A 26,657-nucleotide genomic window follows, 5' to 3' on the forward strand; every position below is an offset into this window, starting at 1 on the left:
TCCCAACTAAAATCTTTTACCATAATTGAGTGAGAATTTCTGCATGAATTTAATTCTACTCAAGTAAATGATCCTTTCATATCCAATTAACTAACGCTACACTTACCTTGGGACAGTCCTCACCAGCATAACCAGCTCTCACAGTATAGGATCCAATGTCAAAAACAAGAGCTCCAACCTCATCTGAAAAAACAAAGGACAATTAACATTAACAACTTACAGGTCTCATATGAAAATTAAGAGTACTTAATGTGCTGGGGCACCTGGGTGGCTCAGTCATTTGAGCGTCCGACTTTGGCTCAGGTCATGATCTCACAGTACATGGGTTTGAGCCCCGTGTCGGGCTCGGTGCTGACAGCCCAGAGCCTGGAGCCTGCTTTGGATTCTGTGTCTCCTTCTCTCTCTGCCCCTACCCTACTCGTGTGCTCTCTCTCTCTCTGTCTCTCTTAAAAATAAACATTAAAAAATTTTTAATAAAAAAGAGTACTTAATGTGGTTAATATGAGAATGTAAAAAAGTTCTATTAAAAATTAAAACAGGTATTACATTCTTATTATTATAAGCTTGAACTTAGTTTTAAATACACCTTAAAATAAAGATTCATTCAGTTAAAATATAACAAGTCATACCTTGTATATCAGTAGAGGCTCAATGAGAAAAGAGATGGTACACTAACACTGGGTAATTTGCAAGAGTTTACTTATTAAAGGGACTATTTATAAAGATATAGGCACAACACAGGAAAACCAAAAGGGATAGTATGCTACCCTAGCACTAATAACAGATCTGTTGCCACCCTTAGAACTGAAGAAACACGGAGAAAGAATGGTTAGCAGAACCTGGAGAGAGTTGTGTTGGGAGGGCTGCCTGATAGGAGCCGTGACCTTCAGTTGAGGGATGCAGTAAGCCATGGCTGACCCTGAGGGGAAGGAACCAGACTAATAAATATGTCAACCTCTCTCTTCCTCCTCTCTACTGGCTAGGGTAATCTTACAATTTCTCACCCAAACTGGGCCACTTCTGAATGCAAAAAGGGTTCCCTATTCATAGTTATACAAGGACAAGAGGCATAAGGCAGGAAACATGGTTGCCCTACCACTGGCCAAACCACAGGTTAACAGACCCACTGAGACAGTCAGTAAGGGTCACTCTTCAAGGGCACAAAGAGGGTGGAAATGGTGGAAAGTGGAGAGGCAAACGGAAGATATCCAGTACACTTAGTTGCCATTTTTTCATGTTAACAGAAATTATATTCCATGCAATTAGGATAGAAACTTAGCAAAACCCCAAGAAAAAGAGGAACCCTGAAGAGTAAGAGTTTAAAACATAATTACATAGGCCAAGTAAAAAGTTATCAAAGTTTGCACATTTCAAAGATTTGTAGTAGATAAAGTTTAATGCTGCAAAGAAAGCTGATTTTTTTTCACATTCAAATTCAGAGAAAAGCCTCTAATTATACTTTGAAAATATTTCCCCCAAAACTGCATGGTCCAAAAACAAAACACTTGGGTTTTCCAGGCACTAATTTTTCATTTTTTTCAATCATTAAAAATAATAAAGTGCTATTATTTATCTTCATTAAATTGGCAAAATCCATCTGATAAGACAAAGTATTGTCAAAGACATAGGGAAAGAGAAGCTCCTACACATTTACTAATAAAAGCTATAAACTGATACAACCCTAACGCTCAATTTAGTCATACGCACTAAAGTTGAAAATGTTCATACACATGGTAATGCAAATTAGTGTAGCCACTCTGGAAAACAGTATGGAAGTTACTCAAAAAATTAAAAATAGAACTATCCTACGACCCAGCAATTTATCCAAAGGATACAGTATTTATCCAAAGGATACAGGTATGCTGTTCTGAAGGGGCACATGCACCCCAACGTTTATGGCAGCACTATTGACAATAGCCAAAGTATGGAAAGAGCCCAAATGTCCATCAACAGATGAATGAAGAAAATGTGGTATATATATGTATGTATGTACACACACACACACACACACACACACACACACACACACACAATGGAGTATTACTTGGCAATCAAAAAGAATGAAATCTTGCTATTTGCAACTACGTGGATGGAACTAGAGGGTATTATGCTAAGTGAAATTAATCAGCTGGAGAAAGACAAATATCATATAACTTCACTCATATGAGGATTTTAAGATACAAAACAAATGAACATAAGGGAAGGGAAACAAAAATAATATAAAAACAGGGAGCGGGACAAAATATAAGAGACTCTTAAATATAGAGAACAGAGGGTTGCTGGAGGGGTTGTGGGAGGCAGGATGGGCTAAGAGGCATTAAGGAATCTATTCCTGAAATCATTGTTGTACCATATGCTAACAAACTTGGATATAAATTTAAAAATAAATACAGGCGCCTGGGTGGCTCAGTTGGTTGGGCGTTCGACTTTGGCTCAGGTCATGACCTCGTGGTTTATGAGTTTGAGCCCCACATCGGGCTCTGTGCTGACAGCTCAGAGCCTCGAGCCTGCTTCGGATTCTGTCTTTATCTCTCTGCACCTCCCCTGCTTGCTCTTTTTCTCTGTGTCTGTCTCTCTCTCTCAAATATAAAAAAAAACATTTTTAAAAAATTAAAAAATAAAAAATAAATTATTTTAAAAAGGAAGAACAAAAGTGGGAAACTCACAGTACCTTATTTATAGACTTAAAGTTACAGTAATCAAAACACTATGTTACTGACATACTATGATGTAGATCAGCGGACTTATAAGCCAACAAAATAGAGAATTCAGACACACACACACACACACACACACAAAGAAAATGTACACACACAGAAATCACAGTTTTTATTTTCTCTACAGAAACTCTCTCACACACATCACAAGGAAACACGTTTAAGAACGTTCATTAGCTATGTGACCTTCGGTGATTTCTAACCTCTCTGCCTCAGTTTCCTCGTATGTAAACGTGCATAATAGTTTCTAACACATAGGATGTTATAATAAATAAATGTGTTAAATGCTTTAATGCACATAAGCACTTACAACAGGAACAGCACATAATAATCACAATAAGTGGGAGCTGCCATTATCATTATCACCACACTACTTGTCACAGGAAAAGATAAAAATAATCTAATGGCCTCTCAGTAGGGAAATAGATAAACTATAAATTATTCATACCATGAAATACTGTACAGCAGTTAAAATGAATGATCTAGATGTACATATCAATATGGATAAACCTAAAAAAAAAAAAAAATTAACTAGTTTGAAAAGCTAGCTACTATGGGCACCTGGGTACCTCAGAAGGTTAAATGTTTGGCTCCGGTCATGATCTCACAGTTTGTGAGTTCGAGGCCCATGGTGGGCCGTGTAATGACCGTGCAGAGTTTGCTTGGGTTTTTCTCTCTCTCTTTCTCAAAATAAATAAATAAACTTGAAAGAAAGAAAGAAAGAAAGAAAGAAAGAAAGAAAGAAAGAAAGAAAGAAAGAAAGAAAGAAAGAAAGAAAGAAAGAGAAAAAGAAAAAGAAAGAAAGAAAGAAAGAAAGAAAAAGAAAGAAGGCTAGTTACTATACATACATACACATTGCGATACTGTTTAATTCATTATGGATACACACACACTTAGTATTAAAAATATGCATGGGGCCTGGAAATGCTGCTTATCCAACTTCGGTTCTGTGGTTACCTCTAAGGAGGGAGAAAAGGGGACTCTATACGAATAACATTCTATTTCTTAAAATATCTCAGGCAAATATGGTGAAATATTACATCTATCACATACAAACTTACATATATGTTTCATTATTAGTATATTTGAAGTACTAAAAATTGAGTTTTAAAATAAAGAAAAACCAATGATTATACAGATATTCATAGTGAAGAGATGGTATCTTTACAGAATAATAATCTCATTTTTATTTAAATAAAGAGCCACCTATTTTTATTCCTAATTTGAAAAGAAGTCTCTTCATTTATTATACTTCCCATTCTTGATACAATTCTCTGATCCAAATTATTTTGTCTGAAAATAGGGGTCCTTAAAAGCAGAACACTGCATTTGTTTTCACCATAGCATGTATACTCAAGTACAAACAGTAAAGTTAACAAATGACTATAAATTAATAAACTTTAACACTGACTAATTACAATGTTGGGTAAAGAAATATCTTAACTAAATGAATTAATTGCCAGGTTAACCAAAATATTCAACTCTCATTCTCAAGGATCAAGGCTCTTAACCTTTTCTGTATCATGGACCCCTTTCACAAAGCTCTGGGCTGAAGTGTTTCCCCCTAAAATCCGTACATTGAAGTCTTTACCCCTAGTACCTTAAAATATGACTGTATTTGGAGATAAGGTCTCCAAAGAGGTGATTAAATTAAAATGAGATCATTAGGATATGCCCTAACCCAATATGACTGGTGTCCTTATAAAAAGAGGAAATTTAGACACAGATATGTACAGAGGGAAGACCATGTGAAGACACAGGGGGAGGAGGATGGCCATTCCAAACCAAGGAGAAAAACCTCCAAGGAAAACAACCCTGCCAGCACCTTGATATCAGACTTCTTGACTCCAGAACTGTGAGAAAATTAATTTCTGTTATTTAAGCTACCCAGTCTGTGGTACTTTGTTACGGCAGCTCTGGAAAACTAATACAGATACATTAGGAAACTTAGGACTCCCTTCTTAGAATGTTCTAAAGTAGATTATAAAAGAAGCCAATTATAACAAAACATAATTCTACCTGTGGATTCCTTGGGGAGGTGAGGGACCCCACACTGGAACCCCTCCCTTAATTTACCCCCTCTTAGGTAATCTGCTCCACTCCTACGGCATCAACTTCTACTAATAATTTCAAGCTCAAATCTTTCTCTCAAGCCCTCACCTTTATCTAGATCCATGTCTCAAACTTTTTTAAAAAAACATCACAAATAAGATTTTTTATTTGTTACCATTAAATGTCTGCATTTTAAGAGATTCTTGGACTGGTGGCTCATATCCATCAGCTCGTTCAACTTTAGCAATGGTCTCTAGGGGTGCCTGGGTGGCTCAGTTGGTTAAGTGTCTGCTTCAGCTCAGGTCATGACCTTATGGTTCGGGAGTTTGAGCTCCATGTCGGGCTGTGCTCACATCTCAGAGCCTGGAGCCTGCTTTAGATTCTCATTCTTTCTCTCTCTCTCTCTCTCTCTCTCTCTCTCTCTCTCTCTCCCTCTCTCATTCTCTCTCTGTCCCTCTCCCTCTCTTTCTCTCAAAAATAAACCAACATTAAAAAAAAATTTTTTTAAACAAACAAAAACTTTAGCACTGGTCTCATTTTCAGTAGCTTTTCCTTTTAAAAGAAAAGTGAATTACTGCCTTCACCATGAAGCTCCATTAGCTCCCAATTCAAACTTGGGCTTCTTCAGCATTTTTACTTTTCTAACAAAGACATCATAGAGTGGAAAAATAGATAGGCAAACCTTGTTTAGATCTTTTCTGATGGTGTCTGGAATCAATTTATTTACCACTTCTTTCAAGTCATTTGTCTGCACACCTCAGGTCATAATCTCCATCATCATTTTCTGGATTTGGTGGACCTGTTGGTACTGAGCATAAGAGGTCTTCCGAATTGGATTGTTGCCTGTTTCGGTAAAACCAACACAAACTAAATGAAGCAAATAACCATCGGCAACCTTGACCTCAACAGGAGTTTCAACCATGGTTTGCCGTTTTTTTGACCATGAAGCACATTTTGTCATGGGTAAAATCCATGGCATGGAAATTAGTCAGGCAGTTTTTGCCCTGAACATCCTCAGTATTAGCTTAAATTTTCTAAATGCCAACTTCATCACTCTGCAGAAGGCTCACTTCAAAAACATGACCCTTAGGCAATCAGATACAATTTTGAGTCCTTGAGTTCTTGTGACTAATGTTTTTCCAATATTTCTTATACTGAACACAGGTGGTGCTTTTACATCATACCAATTTTTCTTAGAAAACAGATCAGGAGCATCTGACTGCAGCTCAGGTCATGATCTCACAGTCCATGAGTTTGAGCCCAGCGCCAGGCTCTGTGCTGACAGTTCGGAGTCTGGAGCCTGCTTTGGATTCTGTGTCTCCCTCTCTCTCTGCCCCTCCCCTGCTCATGCTCTGTCTCTGTCTCAAAAATAAATAAAAACATTTTTAAAAATTTTTTAAAAGAAAAACAAAACAGATCAACCACTTTCTTCTTGACTCCCTTTCTGCCACCTTTCATGAGGCACTTGCTCTTGATGACCGCCATGATGCTACTCAGAGAGCCAAAAGGCCATATGACAAACTTCTTAGTGTACAACATTGATTCCTCCTGATGTCCCATGGTTACCTCATATTCAACATATCTGAAGCACTGTCTTCCTTTCCCCATCCTACTTAACCTAATCTTAGCAGTGCTATCACAGTTAGTGGCCTAATCAGCAGAGACAAAAAACTAAGAATTGCGAATTCCTTCATATTTTCATACCCCTCAGCAAGTTCTGCCAAACATTCTGCTAAATATTTCTCAATTCCCTTCCTCTTTGCTACCATTGCCCCTGTCTTGAGTCAAGCTCTTATCTCAACAGGGAATTACTACAATTCCCTGTAAGTATTGTATTTCCCATCTCTTCATTTTTTCCATCCACCTTACAAACTACTGCACTGTGATCTTTCAAAATTACAACTCAACATATTGGTACATAAATCCTTCAACGAAAAGAGAATCATCTGGTGGTTTCCCATCATCTACAAAATAAAATTCAAGTCATTTCACCCAGTTGATATTCAAGACCTAGCAAAATCTGGCAGTAATTTCATTTCCCACTTTACACACTAGTATGACTGGATAATGTTGTCTCCTAAACACACCACATACTCTCACTCAGCTAATTTTTGCATATGCTGTCCTTCTCCACTCTTCTTCCATCATCCCTACAACCTCTCTTGTAAAGTCCTCTGACTCCCCAACAATGAGTTAGTAAACTTTCTTCTCTGTTCTACCTTTGTACCTTCGACATATCGTCATTACCGAACACACTTTGTTGAATTACCCTTTCTCATCAATATAAAATTTTATAAATGGTAAGATACACCATCTCTTCATGCACCAAGAAAAAAAGCATGCTGCCAATTAAACTCTCGCCATCAAGAAATATTCCATGTCGGGGTGCCTGGGTGGCTCAGTCGGTTAACTGCAGACTTTGGATCAGGTCATGATCTCACAGTTTGTGGGTTCCAGCCCTGCCTCTGGCTTTGTGCTGACAGCTAGGAGCCTGGAGCCTGCTTTGGATTCTGTGTCTCCCTCTCTCTCTGCCCCTCCCCTGCTCGTGCTCTCTCAAAAATAAATAAACATTAAAAAAAATTTTTTTTAAGAAATATTCCATGTTAATTATACTTGAATTAAAATTAAAAAAAAATTTAATATGTAAAATAGAAAAACTTCAAAAAGAAAAGAAATATTCCAACTTCAGCTCTTTAAATATGGGGAGGGGGGAATGTACAACTGAAGTAAATAAAATGCAGTGTCTATTTATTTGACTGCCTCACCTGTAAGACTGAGTTTCTTGGAGACAGAGGCTATACCTACCTGGTAAATTTTTTTATGAAATGAAAATCTAGGAGTACCTGGGTGGCTCAGTCGGTTGAGCACCCACTTTGGCTCAGGTCATGATCTCACGGTTCATGAGTTCAGGCCCTGCATCGGGCTCTATGCTGACAGCTCAGAGCTGGAGCCTGCTTCAGATTCTGTGTCTCCCCCTCTCTCTGCCCCTCCCCAGCTCACATGGTCTCTCTCTTCTCAAAACTAAACATTAAAAAATAAAAAAATAAAAATCTAATAAATCAATTATGTTCCTATCTTAATGAGAGGCAAACTAGACACAGATTTTAATGTAAGACTCCTGATGCTTAGAATTTTGCATCTGCTTTTTTTTCCTTTTTCAAAGGTATAGGTCTATCTCCTGTACCTCGTGTTGTTAACAACTAGAACCAATGAACACAAAATAGAATGGCAAAGGGACATAGGAGACTTAAACCATAACCACAGAGGTCTGGATATTTAAAAACCAGGATACAATTTCTAACGGATAAAAGTCCTCAAGAGTTGGATCCCTTTGCTACTAAAAACACAGTTTTCACTTTTCTGAAGATACTGGTGCTTTTCTGGAGTAAATGGCTTCCAAGTTTAAAGGTGTGGTGGTTTTTCTGGGAAAACATGAAACAATGGTGGCAATTTTCTAACCTGGTCTTAAAACATTCCAAGATAATACTGAAGGCTAATAACTTTGGGAGAAAGTGGGAAGATCATTTTTTGTTTGTTTGTTTGGACAGGGTACACCAACTCATGGGGATGGAGATTTTGAGAAAATTTTAAGGTTAGAGATCTGGGGGTCAGGAGTGCAGGAATGATGAAACAATTTATCAAAGATGGCCTGTTTATTTTTATAATGCAGAGTTTGAAGTAAAGGAGCACCATGAGAGATAGTCACAGGAACAATGAGTAGGTCCAGAAACCAGTTAGAAAGTATAGAAATCTGGGTAAATTATGCATTATACCTAACGCTAAAGATCAATGTCAGATCTAGTCAGAAATCATTATTAGAATAAGACAGCCATAAATTTTAAAATTTAAACTTCAAAGATCTTTTCAATAAGCAAGTCAGTTAAAAATACAGCTTCTTAAGTTAATTACTCAAAACCTAGGAGAGAAGAAGTTTGGTTTCTTCTCACAATACACCCTTTGGAAAATGTCACCCAATATAAATACTGACCATACAGTGGTAGCACAAACACAAAATCATACACTTATTTTTGTAAGTTTTAAATATTTTGTATGTGGAATAGGCTTTATGACATATTCCCCTCCTAAGCAAATGAGAAAAAGGACGTTTATTCTGAATACCTAAACCATACATGAATATGCTGTGGCTATACAACTGAAAAATGACTTATGGAGAAACAACCAAAAAACTTTCTATTTTTAAAATAGGAAAGGGTTTTACTGAAATGCCATCTTCTTCAACCCAGAGATTCTTGTTCCCCATTTCTTAGGAAGTTCGATAACTCTTGGCCAGTTCATCTTTTCCATATTACTTTCTTATTCCGTAATACAGGGACAGCATTACCATCCCCTATATGGTTGTTATAGATTGGACTAATGCATGTATTAAATGCAACACATGAAAAGTATCTGGGAACAGTTCTTAGTACACAGTATGCACTCAATAAATGTTTGCTGCTGGTATCATTAATATCCATTTCTGCCTCAGTCATATTAAACAATGCCTTCAAAGGAAATACTCCCAGACAGCCTCTAAGTCCTTGGATCAGTGAACCTAAAGGTCAGAATAGAGTCAACAACCTCCGTAAGGCAAAGGCACAAAGATCCAGGACTGCATCTTCAGATGAGGAAGAGGTAAATCATGAAGATCCACTAGGCTTTCTCCAAAGTAAAAAATGGGAAACTACGGACGGGACGCTCACATGTGAGAAATCAAAACCAAGAACATAAACGGGAAAGAAGGGGCTGAGGGTCAGCATATTACTTCAAAGAGACTCTAGCTACACTCCAAAAACTCCTAAGAACTTTGAAAACCCAATTTCTATCCCCTACCTGTAAAATGCCATCCTCTTCAGAAACAGTATCCATTCTTACTAGACACAGTAACAAAAGCAACACTTCAAATCTGTCTCCTTGTTCTGGAAACTCCTCAAACACAACACAAACCAGAATCATATACACCAGTGCTTCCTCTACCTGTCTAGCAAGAATGGAAGCTCTGATTCAGTATATGTAGACTGGAGCTTGAGAGTCTGCATTTCTAAAAAGCTTGCAGGTGATGCTGACTCTGCTGATCATGGACCACACGTTGCGGAGCCACGTATAGCATCATCTCATTGAATCTTCACAGCCACACCACTGGGCAGGAATTATGTTTCCCAAAATGAGCCCGAAGTTGAGAAAAGTTAAGTAACTTGCCCAAGGCTAAAGCGCTCAATACATGGTGGGGCTGAAAGTACAAGCCGGGTCTGCGTAACTCCCAGACCCGTGTCAATCTTTCCACCACACTACAGCCTGCCCAAGAAAGCATCTGTAAGTTACAGGTGTTCCCATGGGTAACTCTGGAGAACCCAGTCAACAGGCAGAAATTACGGAAAGGTGTGAGGCTGCTAAGCACGGAACGAGGAGGCTGCGTCGGGAGTGGCCGCCACTCCTCCAGGCAGTGGTACCTCTCTCGGCTCGCTTTACCCTCCAAGGGACTTTGCGGAAACCTTCCGTCCACGCTTGCAAACTGCTGGAACCTCCCAAGTTTAAACACGCGCGCGCGCCCCGATGTCGCAGACTTGTGGAGACACCGGGGGAGATGCAACCCTGCGGCTGGCCACTCAAGCCGGGGTTCTGCGGGCCGACCCCCTTGAAGTGCCTGCCCAGCCCGAGGCCGGAGCGCACCCCCAAAGCCCTGCTCCTCTGGGGGGCCGAGGCTGGAAGGAACCGCAGGGGGCGGCGACTCTGGGCGCCCAAGGCTCTCAAAAGAGCCGGGTGGGCTCCGGGGGCGGGCAGAGCGCGGGGCGGGGATGGGGCGGGGAGGCCGGGGTCCCGAGCGGGGAGACCGGAAGGGGCCGCCGCGGAGGGGAGGGCTGGGGAGAGCTGGGGGCGGCGGTTACAAAACCCACACGCTAAAAAGGCGCGCTCTCTCGTCCGGCCGCACTCACTCACCTCCCCCGTACACCCCGCCGCTCATGGCTGCTGTCCGCGCGACTCCTACGCTAAAGGCTACCGGGCGAAGTGACTGCGACGGCCGCGAGTGTGGGTCCCGAGAAGCACTAACCCCCTACCCCCTTAACTTCCACCGCCACCCCCCTCGGGCAACAAAGCCGCGTCCACACACCCCGGAGCTCAGTCACACTTGCTGTCTGCTCTTATCAGCCAATCACAAGAGGCCCGGGTACCCTTTAGCCAATCAGAAAGAGGTTGTGCTGCATCCCAGCCGCGGCACAGCCAGTTTAGCCAATCGAGGGCAGCCATGGAGGCGGGGAAAGGGTAAAGCGACGGAAGGAGGGAAGGAGTTGGGTTGCGGAACTGGCCCCAGGCGGGAGGGGTAGCTGGGGGACGGAGCTTCCCGAGTGGGCGGAGCTTCCTGAGTGGGCGGGAGAGTGCGGCAGAGGGAGCAGCAGAGGGAGGAGAGAGTCCGAGGGGAAGTGTCCGGGCGGGTCCAGGGGTGTGGCTGGGCGCCGAGCAGCGGTGGGACTCTGGTAGAAGAAAGTAAAACCCAGGAAAAGAGTCTGGAAATAACAGTGTCTCCGCGCAGCGACTCCCAGTTTTGGGTTGTGGGGATGCAGAATTTTTTTTTTTCCAGAAAAAGTATGTTCAGCTAACTTTTATGTTAAAAAGATTTTCAACTAACTTTTATGTTAAAAGCTCAACTTTGGGGTAGGGGAACAGTAAATCAAATAAACCTATAGGATCCTGCAATTTTTTAAATGACTATTAATAATTAGAAGAAGAAAGAGATGACATATTTTCCCAACTAAATTTAGGTAGCACTTTAAAAAATATTTTTTTCTTTATTCCTTAAAATATTTGTTTATTTAGGGGCTCCTGGGTGGCTCAGTCGGTCCATCCTCCGACTTCGGCTCGGGTCATGATCTCGCAGTCTGTGAGTTCGAGCCCCGCATCAGGCTCTGTGCTGACAGAGCCTGGAGCCTGCTTCCGATTCTGTGTCTCCCTCTCTCGCTGCCCTTCTCCCGCTCATGCTCTGTCTCGCTGTCAAAAATAAATAAACATTAAAAAAAATTTTTTTAAATGTTTGTTTATTTATTTATTTATGTGACAGAGAGAGTGTGTGGTCCCTGAACAAGGTAAGGGCAGAGAGAGAGGCAGACAGAGAATCCCAAGCAGGCTCTTCGCTGTCAGTGCAGAGTTGGAGACAGGGCTTGAATTCACAAACCATGAAGATCACGACCTGAACTGAAATCAAGAGTCACACCCTTAAACAACTGAGCCAGCTAGGTGCCCCTAAAATTATTTTTTAAAGTATCATTGATTTTTTTTAATGTTTATTTATTTTTGAGGGAGAGGGAGGGAGACAGAGCATGAGTGGAGGAGGGGCAGAGAGAGAAAGACACGCAATGGAGAGCAGGCTGTAGGCTCTGAGCTGTCAGCACAGAGCCCGATATACACCCCATAAAAGTATCATCGCTTTTTTTTATCCTGTGAGACAGGTGTCAAACAATCCTCATCCAAGCAAGTACCTGATTCTAAATATATACCTAGCCTGTCTGTTGTTCTTAGTCCTCTGGTTTTACCAGCCCAGTCCAGGTCACTGATATCTCTCCCTGGAATTGGTCTGTCTAAAGTCTGGACATATAGGCTGCTCTTAGCCCTAGGAATAATGGAATAAAGTCCCGTAAGTCTCAGTGCCAGCAACGCGGCAGAGTGGTAGTAGGGTGAGGAACAAAGCTAGTGAGAAAACAGTCCCATTCACTTAATAGTATAATCTCAGTGTATCTGATCATTTAGGAAATCCCCATTAACCCAATGAGATAATGCAGAGGTCAGCAAATTATAGCCCCATGGCCAAACCCAAGCTGCTTTCTGTTTTTGTATGGCCTATGAGCTAACAATGTTTATTCCATTTTTAAATGGTTTTTAAAATTATTTTTAGGAATAATACTTTATGACGTGTGAAAATTATATGAAATTCACATTTCAATGACCATAAACTAAGCTTTACTAGAGCACAGCCAAGCTTATTCATTTTTGGCTGCTTTTGGGGTATAAGGCCAAGTTGAGTAGTTATGACAGACACTAAGCTGGAGAACATGTTTCCTATCAGACCCCTTGTAGAAAGAGTTTACTGACCCCTGAGATAATGCATGTAACACATCTAGCACAGTGCACTAAGTACTCTATGTTAATTGTTGCCCCCATGATTATAGCTTTTAGTATATAGATACCTATCAAATTCTCAAAATATTCCCATTTCCACTCTGTGGTTTTATGCTGTTTGACTAATAGCTTTCATTGTATAAATACCTATCAAATCCTCAAAAATATTTCCATTTCCACTCTGTGGTTTTATGCTGTTTGACTAATAAAGCCAATGAGCTATAAAACATGTGGTACTTTGGTAATAATTAAATGTTGAAGCAATACTATTTGTGTTGAAAATACACAGTAATTCATTTAAATCAGTTTATAGTTTAAATGCATAGTAATTCAATATACCAACTTAAATGCATAGTAACTCAATATACCAACTAAAATGGATTATGTATCTTGATATCTCTCATCAGTATCATCTACAACCTCTCCCATCCATGGAGAAATAGAGTTGGGTTGAAGAAGTTGGGACACTGGGGTGGCTCAGTTGCTTAAGCATCTGACTCTTGATTTCGGCTCCAGTCATGATCTCACAGTGTACTAACAGTGTGGAGCCTGTCTCTCGTTCTTTCTACCCCTCCCCTGCTCACTCTCTCTCTCTCTCTCTCTCAAAATAAATAAACAAACAAAAAAAATAAAAGTAAAAGTAAAATATTTGTCCTACAACTTCAGTGTTTGTCAGAAAACAAAACAGTTCAGTAGGGTTAATGAGGACCATACAGCTAGCCTTCAGGGAGGCCTGAGATGCTGTGAATGTCTCCACCCATAAAGAACACAGTGGAGTGCAGGAGAATCTTTAGTATGACAACACAGAGAACACAGCTTGAGAAAATGCTAGAAAGTCATGCTTAGTTGTTTTTGTTTATAATAAGGGATTGGCTTTATTTGATAATTCGAAAAGATATTAGAAAACAGATCATTCATTCATAATTTCAGGTCAGCTTGTTCTCTTCATGTATCACGGGACACATTACTTTATATGATAATAAACCATTGTAATGAACTTCAAATGAACTGAACTTCAGAGTCATCTGGTATGTCAGGACTAATGACATGTTAATGCAGATAAAAGTGCACACTTAAGTCTTTCATTAATTTTAATCAGCAAAATTGTAATAGGGCACTAAGATTGTTGCCCCTAAAGTATTGAATTGCTGGAGGGACTGTTGAGAAAGGAAACCTATTCAGTATCCCAAGAGAACAATGTCAGAGAACTGCACATGCTTGGTAATAATGACATTGTTTCTTTCGTGGTAAGACTTATACTGTGGCAACTTGTTTGCTTCCATTCTTCATAATTAGGAAAGCTGGTAGGAAATACATTAAAAGGAAAATACTGACCCAACAGAATCTACTTTGTGAAATATAAAATATGTGAGTGTTTGTGTGTGTGTGTGTTAATATTTCTCCTCTGTAGCCTAACATGTTTTCCCTAAAGTCTTGGCTGAGCCTACATTAACATTACTGAGAGCTAGTTGGATTAAAAAGCAACAACAACAACAGCAACTCAAGATTATTGTCTGTGCCAGTTTTCAAGGGCATAATGTACCAAAACAACCAATGCTTACAATTTTCCCACCTGAGCCAGCATTCTCCTTCTATCAACCTAAAAATAAAAGATATTGAAGTAACATGTATGTAAACTTATTAGCCTTTAGTAGATGCTCAGTGGTTGCTTCTGAATCCAGATCAATAAAAATAAGCGCCCTTTTAGAAATCCTTTGTAATCTCCAAGCAGCAAGAATGTCTTCTGAGTGAGTACCCAATGTAACACTTGATTTTGCCTCACTGGGTCGCTGGTCTTCCATTCTTGTAATGCTGCATCAGCCTGCCCAAGACGCTATACCTCACGCCTTTTTTCACCAGCTCTGGCAGAATTCAGACTATGGAATTACAGCACTCATTACAAAATATTACCGATCTCATCCCATCTCCGCCTTTATCAGTCTCAGAGTTGAAAAAAACTTCAACTTGCAAATGCAAGCTAGAAAACAAATTCAGGAGATTATCATTTGTTAGAAATAATGACACAACTTATGTCCATTTAGAGTTATTTTATTCATGCAGCAAAATATATGACATTAGTAATTATCAAAAACTGGGGCACCTGGGTGTCTCAGTTGGTTAAGCATCCAGACTTTGGCTCAGGTCATGATCTCGTGTTTGTGGGTTCAAGCCCTGTGTCGGGCACTGTGCTGACAGTTCAGAGCCTAGAACCTGCTTCAGATTCTGTCTCCATCTCTCTTCCCCTTCCCTGTTATGCACTGTGTCTCTCTCTTCCTCTTTCAAATGTAAATAAACATTAAAAAATTATTTAAGTAATTATCAAAAACTAATTTCACTGTAAGCAATTTTGTGTGGATGGATCTGTGTGTGCGTAAAGAGTACCACTGTTTAGTGAAATTCTGTGTGTGCGTAAAGAGTACCACTCTCTGTTTAGTGAAATTCCAAAAATGTGACATGAATGCAAGCACTACTGAGATAAAGGATAAATATCTGGAGACTAGAGCTTTTCACCAGTAGAAATATGATCAGTCAGGGGCGCCTGGGTGGCTCAGTCGGTTAAGCGGCCAACTTCAGCTCAGGTCATGATCTCGCAGTCCATGAGTTCGAGCCCCGCATCAGGCTCTGTGCTGACAGCTCAGAGCCTGGAGCCTGTTTCAGATTCTGTGTCTCCCTCTTTCTCTGACCCTCCCCCGTTCATGCTCTGTCTCTCTCTGTCTCAAAAATAAATAAACGTTAAAAAAAAATTAAAAAAAAAAAAGAAATATGATCAGTCAGACTGATACATCTGTTTTCCATTAGAATAGTAAGAGATCTGCTAACCATTTCAGATAATATGACCTAGCTAGACAAAGAAGCAAATGAAAATATATGTGGTTATAGCTTGTACCTTTGTAACACATCAACAGGTTTGTCATAATATTCACAATGTGATCCTGAAAAGACAAATAAGGAAAGAAAAGAAGATGAAGTGCTAGATACTCTGTGGATTTCATATGTGTTTGTTATTTCATAATCGCTTTTAAAATCTCTTTGTTCACTTGATATGGCTCTTTTCAGAAATCACAACACGAGCAAACATTGTCAACATTTAATCAATTGGTGGTATAAAGTGGCACCACGCCACCTGGGGTCACTTCAGGGCCAATCATGGATTTCCCACTGATCTAGGTCAGCGCCAGAGCCTTGTGATGGGGCTGTTACCTCCGCCACGTAGCAACACTCAAATGAGTCCAAAGTTCTTGTTCTGTATTGTTTCTTTAAGATCCTTGAAACTATTTTTGGAATACACAGAAGAAATGTCTCTGCCATATGGTAATAATGACTACAAATTACTGACCTCCTAATAAGTGCTATCATAGGAAACACGCTTTATATTTTCTGTGTAATCCATACACCTTCCCATGTGGGTTTTTTCATAAGAGGCCCAGAGATTTCAGCAAGTTGCCCAACATCACACAGCTATTGAAAGAGTCAGAGGGCACCTGGGTGGCTCAGTTGAGCGTGGAACTCTTGATTTCCTCTCAGGTCATGATCTTGCAGTTGGTGAGATAGAGCCCCACGTGGAGCTATGCACTGATAGCACAGAGCTTGCTTGGGATTTTCTCTCTCTCCCTGTCTCTCTGTCCCTCTCCTGCTCGCTTGCCATCTCTCAAAATAAATAAACTGAAAAAAAAAGTCAGGATTTGAAACTATGATTGCCTGATCCTACCAAGCATGCTACTTCCCAAGACACCTTTTCCTTTCTACTTCTTCTACGTGTCCGGTAAACTTTAAAAACAAAAACAATTTTAATTTTTATTATATATACCTATGTTTTTAAAATTAAAAGTTACAAAAAGTTATACAGGAATGTCTTCCTTCCACCTGTGTCCCTAGCTGCCCCATTCTCTTCTTCAGAGATGTTCTATGCTTCTATGAGTAATTATGTAGATATATCTCTCCCCTCCTCACAGTTTTCCTGATATAAATGGTAACTCATACTATGATGAGTTCTAAAAGGCATTCTCTTGGGAAACTAATTCTGAGATGTTTACTTTTGAGCTCTTTTGTTTAAAATAGTAGTCTATATACACAGCTTCAATTGAATACAAAAGAGTGAAAAAAACAAGTCTCTCTCCCTCTAATCCTTGAAATTCCTTGTTTCTCGATCCAGATTGACTCACTCTTACCAATTTCTTTTGTAACCTTCCAGAGACAGTTTTTTTAAATGAAAGCATATCTTTGTATCCTTTCCCCTACTCTTTTTGCTTATTTACACATGCAGTAGCATACTGAACACGTTGTTTCGCACCTGACTTTTTTCACTCAACCATGATACCTTGGAGATCATTCCATGTCAGTATGTATAATTCTATCGTATTCATTTTAACATCAGAAAGAATTCCATGATATGTATATACCATAATTTATTTCACCGGTTCTCTACATACGGACATTAAGTTGGTTCTAGTCTTTTGCTGGTATAAAGAATGCTTCGAGACTATTCTTTACTGTATGCGTATGTGAGAGAGTTTTTATGCAGGATGAATTCCCCGAAGTGGAATTGCTGGGTCACAGGGTATATGCCTTTTTTTCAATGGTCATTGCCAAATTACTCAGAGATTGCACAATTTACGTTCATCCATTAACATGTTTGGGAATATACTTTTCCCCCAAACCTCACCAGCGCAGAACTTTATCAAACTTCTGTCACAGTGGAGTTTCTATGTTTCATTCATTCATTCGTTAGTAGTTTAGGCAGAGCCCCTAATTATACCAACTGTATCATTAATGGTATACCAGATCCAGCAGTACATTTGGGGGGCTCTAGACTCTGGATGCCAAAAGCAAGCTGAATCTTTGATCACCTAATTTATTGAATACCTGCCCTAGGCCAGGCACTGAGGATACAAGGAGAAATGAGCAATGGCTGCACTCAAGGACTATAACAGTTCCCACAGTGTATGAAAATGGCTGCTAACACATTCCAGTTACTACTTGGAGAATGGATCCCAAATGTTCACTTAGGCTTAGGCTTAGGCTTCCACCAGAGCTTGCAAAGATGTGGGTGGTGGTTGTGCAATCCTTCCATTTAAAGTCTTTTATCTCCACTCTAGCATATGAATAAGACAGTTGCAAAGAAAAGAGAAAGCATTTGGCACACCTAATGGGAGGTACTCACATTTAATTGCAGTATGCACTCTGGCTCTAGCCGGGGAACAGCTTATAGAGTCTATTTTGTTGGTAGGTGTGAGAAGGTGTTTCTTTTGTTCTGTTTTTCTGTGTGTGGAGGGGAGGGCTTAAAGTTTTCTAGAAAAAATATATGAGAAACAGAGGAATTGTTAATTACAAAACCATCAGTCTAGGGGCGCCTGGGTGGCTCAGTCGGTTGGGCGGCCGACTTCGGCTCAGGTCATGATCTCGCGGTCCGTGAGTTCGAGCCCCGCGTTGGGCTCTGTGCTGACAGCTCAGAGCCTGGAGCCTGTTTCGGATTCTGTGTCTCCCTCTCTCTGACCCTCCCCCGTTCATGCTCTGTCTCTATCTCAAAAATAAATTAAAAAAAAAAAAACGTTAAAAAAAAATCAAAACCATCAGTCTTTGCAGATAATTCAAATAACTGTTGTCTTCCGGCTCTGCCTAAACTGACTATAAGAAAACCTATATTTAAGCTTACCATTATGTTTGTTGATTTCTGATAAAAATGTCAAAAGTGCCCATATGCAGATGGAAAAACCCAAACAGTGAAGAATTTGAGCATTAAACTCGGTCATAATTAGCCTATTGTACCTAATCAGTATGATGAGTTCTGAGCCTTGAGTACAGCCTCTCTTTCCCACCCTCCCTTTTCCTCAGATATAGCTTATACAGAATCACATTATGCTACTCTGAGATTACTCACCTTATCAACTGTCAGACGTTGATAAAGTCACACAGGGATTAAAAAGCCTCTGATTTCACTGCGTGTACCATCAGTGGTGCACCAAATCCGGGAGTACATTTTTGGGACTCTAGACTCTGGATGACACAAGCAAGCAAAATAATTCACAAGCTAAACCTTTGATCATCTTGTATCATTCTGTCAGCTGTTAGAAGCATCAAAGTTATTCCTACTGTGCCAACTGGGCTATAGTAAGAAACACGGAGATAGCAATGCTCTGGGAAACTTTTTGGTGTCTATTCCCTGGGACATCTGAATGAAGAGATTCTGAAGGATTTTAGAATCCTTCTGAAAGGTTATTGAGTAACACTTGCCAGTAACCTTTGTGAATGTGGTTGCTAGTTTTTCCCAAGAAGTCTTATTAAAAACTTAACCTAAAAATGGTCTACTTCACATCATTATCACTATGATCATAATCACAACTATTAACTAACATTTATTTTTTTATGTTTATTTTTGAAAGAGAGAGAGAGACAGAGTGTGAGCAGGGGAGGGGCAGAGAGAGAGGGAGACACAGAACCCAAAGCAGGCTCCAGACTCTGAGCTGTCAGCACAGAGCTAAATGCGGGGCTCAAACTCACGAACTGCAAGATCATGACCTGAGCTAAAGTCAGACACTTAACTGACTAAACCACCCAGCTGTCCCTTAACTAACATTTATTGAACTGTGTTTATTGGAAACTGCTGACCCTGAAGATATAACAGGAATAAGGCAAAGAAAATCAGGGGGCACCTGGGTGGCTCAGTCAGGTAAGCGTCCAACTTTGACTCAGGTCATGATCCCACAGCTTGTGAGCTCAAGCCCCATTGTGGGCTCTGTGCTAACAGCCTGGAGCCTGCTTCAATTCTGTGTCTCCCCCTCTCTCTGCCCCTACCCTGCTTATGTTCTCTGTCTCTCATAAATGAATAAATATTTTTAAAAGAATAAAAAAAAAAGAAAATCAGGAAAAAAATATACACCTTGAGAAAGCTTATAGTGCAGATAAAGATTGAAAGAGAACACAGAGAAATAAAAATGGCTGTACATAGCTAATAGAGTTATATGTACATTTTTAATGTTTTGTTTTGCATCATAAATTGTTGTTTTAATTTTTTTAATGTTTATTTTTGAGAGAGAGAGAGAGAGAGAATGAGTGAGGGAGGGACAGAGAGAGAGAGAGGGAGACAGAGAATCCAAAGCAGGCTCCAGGCTCTGAGCTGTCAGGACAGACTCTGACCCAGGGCTCAGACTGGTGCACCTAGAGATCATGACCTGAGCTGAAGTCCAATGCTTATCCAATTGAGCAACCCAGGCGCTCGAGCATCATAAATTGTTTTAAGCGTTATTTAAAAAAAATTTTTTAAACATTTTATTTATTCTTGAGAGAGAGAGTGAGAGTGAGAACGAGAGCAAGAGAGAGAGAGAGAGAGAGAAAAAATGCGAGTGGGGGAGAGGCAGAGAGAGAGGGAGACAGAGAATTCAAAGCAGGCTCCAGGCTTTAAGCTGTCAGCACAGAGCCTGACACAGGGCTCAAACTCACAGACCATGAGATCATGACCTGAGCCGAAGTCGAATGCTTAATTGACTGAGCCACCCAGGCACCCCTAAGCATTATTATTTTTAAAAAGTCATTTAAAATAGTACACTAGGAAAATCATTTTACAATCCTAAATTGGGATACTAGTCTCCAGGTTAACATTTTGGTACATATTATTTCAGGCTTTTTTCCTTTGTACTATCTCTTTATCTATATAAGGGTATATATATATATATAATTACAATATTTTAATATTAATTACTATTCTGAAACATGTATTTTTTTGCTTAATGTAATTTAAACAGGCTTCCACTGTATTATATATAGATTTACCTAATTTTTACAAAAATTATTGTTTAGAAATGGGATCAGCAAACTATAACCTGTAGATGGACCACATGTTTTTATAAATAGAGTTTTGTTGGAACACCCCATGCTCTTTTGTTTCCTTATTGTCTATGGCAAGTTTTGTGCTACAATTGTAGAATTGAGTAGTTGCAAAAGGGACTTCATGGCCCACAAGCCCAAGATATTTATCTGGCATCTTAAAAAAAAAGAAAGTCTTCAAGTTTGACTGTCGGGATATTTCATAATTTAAGCAATTGTCTTTTTTTTTTTTTTTTTTTTTTTTTGAGACAGAGAGAGACAGAGCATGAACCGGGGAGGGGCAGAGAGAGAGGGAGACACAGAATCGGAAGCAGGCTCCAGGCTCTGAGCCATCAGCCCAGAGCCCGACGCAGGGCTCGAACTCACTGACCGCGAGATCGTGACCTGAGCCGAAGTCGGCCGCTTAACCGACTGAGCCGCCCAGGTGCCCCAAGCAATTGTCTTTTGATTGACATTTCAATCATTTCTAATTTTCTGTAGTTATAAACATTCATAAAACAATAGTTTTATGTTGAGTTGTAAATATCTTGGAAGTCTGTCTTTGCATATTTGTGAATATTTACTGACATGCAGAAGTTTAAAAATGTCTTACATTGACATTGATATTAGTCCATCAGTCTTTTCCTTTATGATTTTCACCTTTAGTATCATGCATAGAAAGGTGGGTAGTTTACTTTTGTTAAAATAGTCAACCCAGAACTACTAGAAATGGGTGTGTGTGTGTTTTTGTTTGTTTTTTTCAGAATGTCTAACCCTCGGCTGCATTCTTCAATACTTGGATGGGTCTGTTTTTCCTCTTTCCATTTACATCAGGAAAACCACTCAAAAGCAAAGCAAGCAGAGGATAGCTGCTGCCCAGGGCTCAGCTGCCCTGTCCTGATTGTGCTCCAACTACTGGCAAGTGAGTTGATGTTTCCAGGCTCTGGCTGAACTCCTTTATCTCCCTGCTAACTCTGAAGTCTGACTGGCACACGGAAGTACCCTGACTGGGGGCCTGCCTGGCCTGGCTGTCTCACACTTGGCTTCCCCATTACTCTGCCTGTGCCCCTAGCTAGCCAGGCATAGCTCAGCTCTCAGTGTGCAACCTCTGGGACTCCATACTTGCTCATGCCTTCCAATTTGTCTCATACCCTTAACTGCAACTTTTTTTTTTTTTTTTTTTTTAATTTGAGGGAGAGAGAAAGAGAGAGAGAAGGAGCATGCAAGTAGGGGAGAGGAGCACAGGGAGGCGGGGGAGAATCTTGAGCAGGCTTCACAATCAGCAGACTCCATGCTGAGGGCAGAGCCAGATGTGGGGTTCGATCCCATGACCCTGGGATCATGACCTGAGCCGAAATCAAGAGTCGGAGGATTGACCAACTGAGCCACCTAGCACCCCTAACTGCAACTGTTTAACCCCTGGCTTGCCTTCTTTGTTGTGTGGTCACCAACTTGGAAAGGCTAACAGAATCATTGCCAAATTAAATTCCTCTTCAAATAGCTCTCAGTATATGGGGTTTGTATACATGTGTTGTTACTCAAGAAAAAAAATCCATTACGTAAGGAAAATCCAATTAGCCCTCTGAAACAAAGCCTCACATGTACTTCAAAATCCTGAATTAAATGACAGCAAACCTCAAATACCATCCAAAAAATATCGGGGAGCACCAGTGAGAAAGGTGAGAAGGACACGTCTATATTAATAAAATTAACTCTTAAAATTAGCTGGTTTAAAAAATTTTTTTTAATGTTTTATTTATTTTTGAGACAGAGAGAGACAGAGCATGAGCAGGGGAGGGGCAGAGACAGAGGGAGACATAGAATCCAAAGCAGGCTCCAGGCTCTGAGCTGTCAGCACAGAGCCCTATAAGGGGCTTGAACTCACAAACCTCAGCATCATGACCTGAGCCGAAGTCAGACGCTTAACCGACTGAGCCACCCAGGTGCCCCCATTAGCTGTTTTTTTAAAAGTAATCTCTACACCCGATGTGGGGCTCAAACTCATAACCCTGAGATCAAGAATCAGATGCTCTCCTAAGTTAGTTAGGCGCCCCTACAATGAGCTCGTTTTTAGGGAAAGTTAACTGATTCTGAAGACCTAGAAGGGCTACAGCATAATAATTTATAGTACAAAAATGGTATTTTCAATAAATTTTTTAAAAAAACTTTCTTGAAAGTTTATGAGAACTTACAGCCACAAGTTTTCCTGGTCTCCCAAGAATCCATTTCCCCCCACTGCACAGAATATCTTGCAAAAACATAAATGCATGGAAGAGCTATTTCTAAAGGGCAGTATTTATTTGTTTTAACTTCTCTTTTACCATTTACAACTCTCTTGCATTGAATCTTTTCAGAAAGATTTTCCAATTTCCTTTGCAAACTGACAAACATAACTTCAAAACACCTTGAAATTTGCGTACAAGCATAGAGCCATTACACTAGTTCTGGAGAGAATTTAGCTTTTAGAATTTTAGCTTATTAGATTTTAAAGACGAAGAATAGCAAACAACTATTCCACACTATTTTCTCACCAAACTCCAGCCCTCAGTTTCTTGCCTTTTCCTAACATTGGGAAGTCAAAACCTGGATTCTCCTCATTCTCTCCTTAGATGTTGTATTCATTTTCTATTGGTGCTGTGACAAAGTATCACAAAATTAATGGTTTAAAACAGCACAAATTTTTTTCTCTTACGTTTCTGAAGGTCAGAAGTCCAAAATCAGGTCTTAAGGGAATGAAGCAAAGTGTCTGCAGGGCTGTGTTCGTTCTGGAGGTTCAAGGGGACAGTCCACTTCTTGTCCTTTGCAGTTTTTAGAGGCTGCATATGCATTCCTTGCTCATGGTCCCATATCACTCTGTCCTCTGCTTCTGTCAACACATCCCATTCTCTAACTCTGACCCTCCTGTCTGTTTTTTAAGGTTTCTTGTGCCCACCCAGGTTAATCTCCCAATCTTTACCTTAATCACATCTGCAAAGTCCATTTTGCCATGGCAGGTAATGTATTCACAGGCTTCAGGGATTAGGATATATGGACATCTTTGGGGGGACCATTATTCTATCTATTATAGATAGAGTTCTAATGTAGTCAGATACTTGATCTGCTCTATAATTTTGCCCAGACTAACACACTAACAGAAAAACACCATTAATATTTTCTGCCTTTAAAACTGAAGTATAGGGGCACCCGGGTTGTTCAGTCAGTTAAGCGTTCAACTCTTGATTTTAGTTCAGGTCATGATCTCAAGGTTCATTAGATAGAGCCCTGCGCCAGGCTCTGCATGGACAGTGTGGAGCCTTCTTGGGATTGTCTTTCTCTGCCTCTCCCCTGTTCGTGTATACACCGTCTCTCTCTCTCCAAATAAATAAACATCAAAAAAAAAAAAAGTATAAAGACAATAGCTACACCCATGAAAAGAGACAAAAGGAGAGATTAGGGCAAATATACTTCTGTAATGACCTATTTCTGTAATTACACAACCACATGCCCTCTCTGCTAGCTCCCTCCTTTCATACCTTGGCTCCATCCACTATCATATCTCCTATGACTGGCCTTTAACTAGGATCTCCTTTTTGGGCAGTAGGAACTCCCTGTCCTAGGGTCAACAAGCTCCGCTACATCCTTGAACACAGTTTCCTTTAAATATAGTTCCTACTTCACTGTGATTGGGTTTTCCCCCAATACACTGTCACTTCCAAAGGAGTCCACTTCCCATCATGTTTCCTACCGTCTCTCCACTGCCCTCTCCTCTCAGCACTGTACCTTTTTTTGGAAGGAAACCCAAACCACTCACTTATACTCCTCTTCCCCCACTTTCCCTATCATCATCTATGGAACTCCAGAATATTCTCCACTTTTGTCGATCATTTCAGGATCTCAGTCCTTCTCTCTACCTGAAGCACTGCCATCAATCTCAACAGCCACATGCCAACTTTCCAACAGTCTGGCCTCACAATTCTTATTAGGACCAACATGTTCCCTAGCCTTCACATGCCTCCCCTCCTTGACAACTGGGTCCACTTAACCCTCACTCAGTGACTCAGCCCCAACTTTCCTTGGTCAAAGGCTTTAAGAAGCTCTGCATCATCATTTGGAAAGTTCAAAATCAAATAGACTTCCTTATAATTGAACTCTTATTTTTCAGTTCTAGGAACTAGGCTTTGACTTGATATCAAGAATTTACCAAGGAATAAAGATGTATTTATTTAAGATTTTATTTTTAAATAATCTCTACACACAATATGGGGCCTGAACTCACAAACCCGAGATCAAGAGTCACATGCTCTTCCAACTGATCCAGCCAGGTGCTCCCCCCATTTTTTTTAAGTTTATTTTTTTTTTAGTAATTGACCCTTCTCCCTTAAAACTGTGGTCCAGGGGTGCCTGGTTGGCTTAGTCAGTTAAGCGTCTGACTCTTGATTTTTCAGCTCAGATCATGATCTCATGTTTGTGAGATTGAGCTCCACGCTGGGCATGGAGTCTTCTTAAGATTCTCCCTCGCCCTCGCCCTCTGCCCTTTCCCCGCTTGTATGGGCATGGGCTCTCCCTCTCTCACTTCCTCCCTCCTTCTCCCAAAACAAAACAAAACAAAACAAAACAAAACAAACAAAACAAAACTTTCAGCCCAAGACTGGGGCTTCATCTGTGGCCAACTTTCCTAGTACCAAACCTGTCTCTTTATATTGTCTCAACTCTATGAATGTTACCTGGGTCTAGATCCCAGCAGCCGCGTTCACCCTGAGACTGACCATTCATCACTGGGGCTCTGAATTTTATAGGTTCAACTATTCCCTAACACTGTGTTCTGCCTGCTTGATGAGACTCTCTTTTGGTACCAACAGCTGGATCTTTATTCCTGGCACCTGCTCACCAAAGCAGACTGGTCCAACTTCAATTCAGTCTAGCTCACCAAGCTGCAGTGAACTTTTCTGTGACCAGCTATGGAAAGGAGATACAATAATACCCACCCCCACAGCTTTCTACCACTCTCTCACTCCTTTTAAACTAGATTTTCCATCTCCCTTTGTTCTCTAGTCTCTTAATATCTACTTTGCCCCACAGACTCTCTGCTTCTTTATTGCACCGCTCCCTCACTGCTCCAGGACGTTTCAACCATTTTAGATTCTCTCATGTCTTGATTTCTCTGCCATATTCTCTTCTGCCAGTATTCCAAACCTGGCTAGTCCCTGGGATAATCATTAAGACCATTTATAAAACTTTCAGTTCTCTTCCCTCCAGGTACCTGGTAGTGTCTTACTTCTCCATTCCTCTACTTTGGCCAATGAAATGTCAATAATTTTGAGAAGACATATCTCCAGGTAGAAGCTTTAAGAGATAGTGCTTCCTGGGGTACCTGGGTGGCTCAGTCAGTTGAATTTCTGTCTTCGGCTCAGGTCGTGATCTCATGGTTCGTGAGTTTGAGCCCCACATCGGACTCTGTGCTGACAGCTCAGAGCCTGGAGCCTGCTTCGGATTCTGTGTCTCCCTCTTTCTCTGCCCCTCCCCTGCTCACCCCCTGTCTCTCTCTGTCTCTCAAAAATATAAACGTTTAAAGAGATAATGCTTCCTTTGTCATGATCTCTTTCCTTTTGTCTATATTATAAGAAACATTCTCTAAAGTGGGGAAAGTGGTCCCAACAGACCAACAATGCATGTAACAACAGAAGAAATAAATCTCTGCTGTTTTAAGCCTTTGAGATTACAGGTGTGTCTGTTATTATAGCATAACCTAACCTGTCCTGAAAGATACTGGTCCTAACACCTGTTTTTTCCACTCCTGTTCTCAGTCTGTAGTGGACCTGGTTGTTTTGCCTGACTGGCATTCCTCTGAAAAACCACCCCTCCCTCACTTTGGGTCCATGTTATTCATGACTTCAGGGGTGATTCAGGCAATCCAACTGTCCCAGCCCCTTAGCCCCAGGGACTAGTTCAATGTTGGGCACCTTATCCAAGCTGGGCCAATTATAGTCTCTACTAGGTTTTGGC

At 40.6% G+C, this 26,657-nt stretch overlaps 1 protein-coding gene and 1 pseudogene across 2 annotated transcripts in view; both read right to left on the bottom strand.

The window, feature by feature from the left end:
* Positions 1-10,894, bottom strand: part of ACTL6A (actin like 6A) — a 28,584-nt gene extending 17,690 nt beyond the window's left edge. Inside the window, exons 1-2 of one of the 2 annotated variants that reach the window (XM_019463236.2) lie at positions 10,704-10,894; positions 107-183 (exon numbers count right to left, since the gene is read on the bottom strand). In XM_019463236.2, coding sequence (XP_019318781.1) covers positions 107-183; positions 10,704-10,728 — 102 coding nt within the window. In that variant the 5' untranslated portion in view covers positions 10,729-10,894. Of the gene's footprint in view, positions 1-106; positions 184-5,451; positions 5,576-10,703 lie in introns of those variants that run through there. The other variant, XM_019463237.2, reaches the window with a different exon arrangement.
* On the bottom strand, positions 5,350-7,005 carry LOC109275103 (40S ribosomal protein S3a-like; annotated as a pseudogene).
* Positions 10,895-26,657: the final 15,763 nt, after the last annotated feature.

This window comes from Panthera pardus, unplaced genomic scaffold, assembly GCF_024362965.1.
Source record: "Panthera pardus isolate Hobbes unplaced genomic scaffold, ASM2436296v1 HiC_scaffold_16, whole genome shotgun sequence".
NCBI lineage: Eukaryota > Metazoa > Chordata > Mammalia > Carnivora > Felidae > Panthera > Panthera pardus.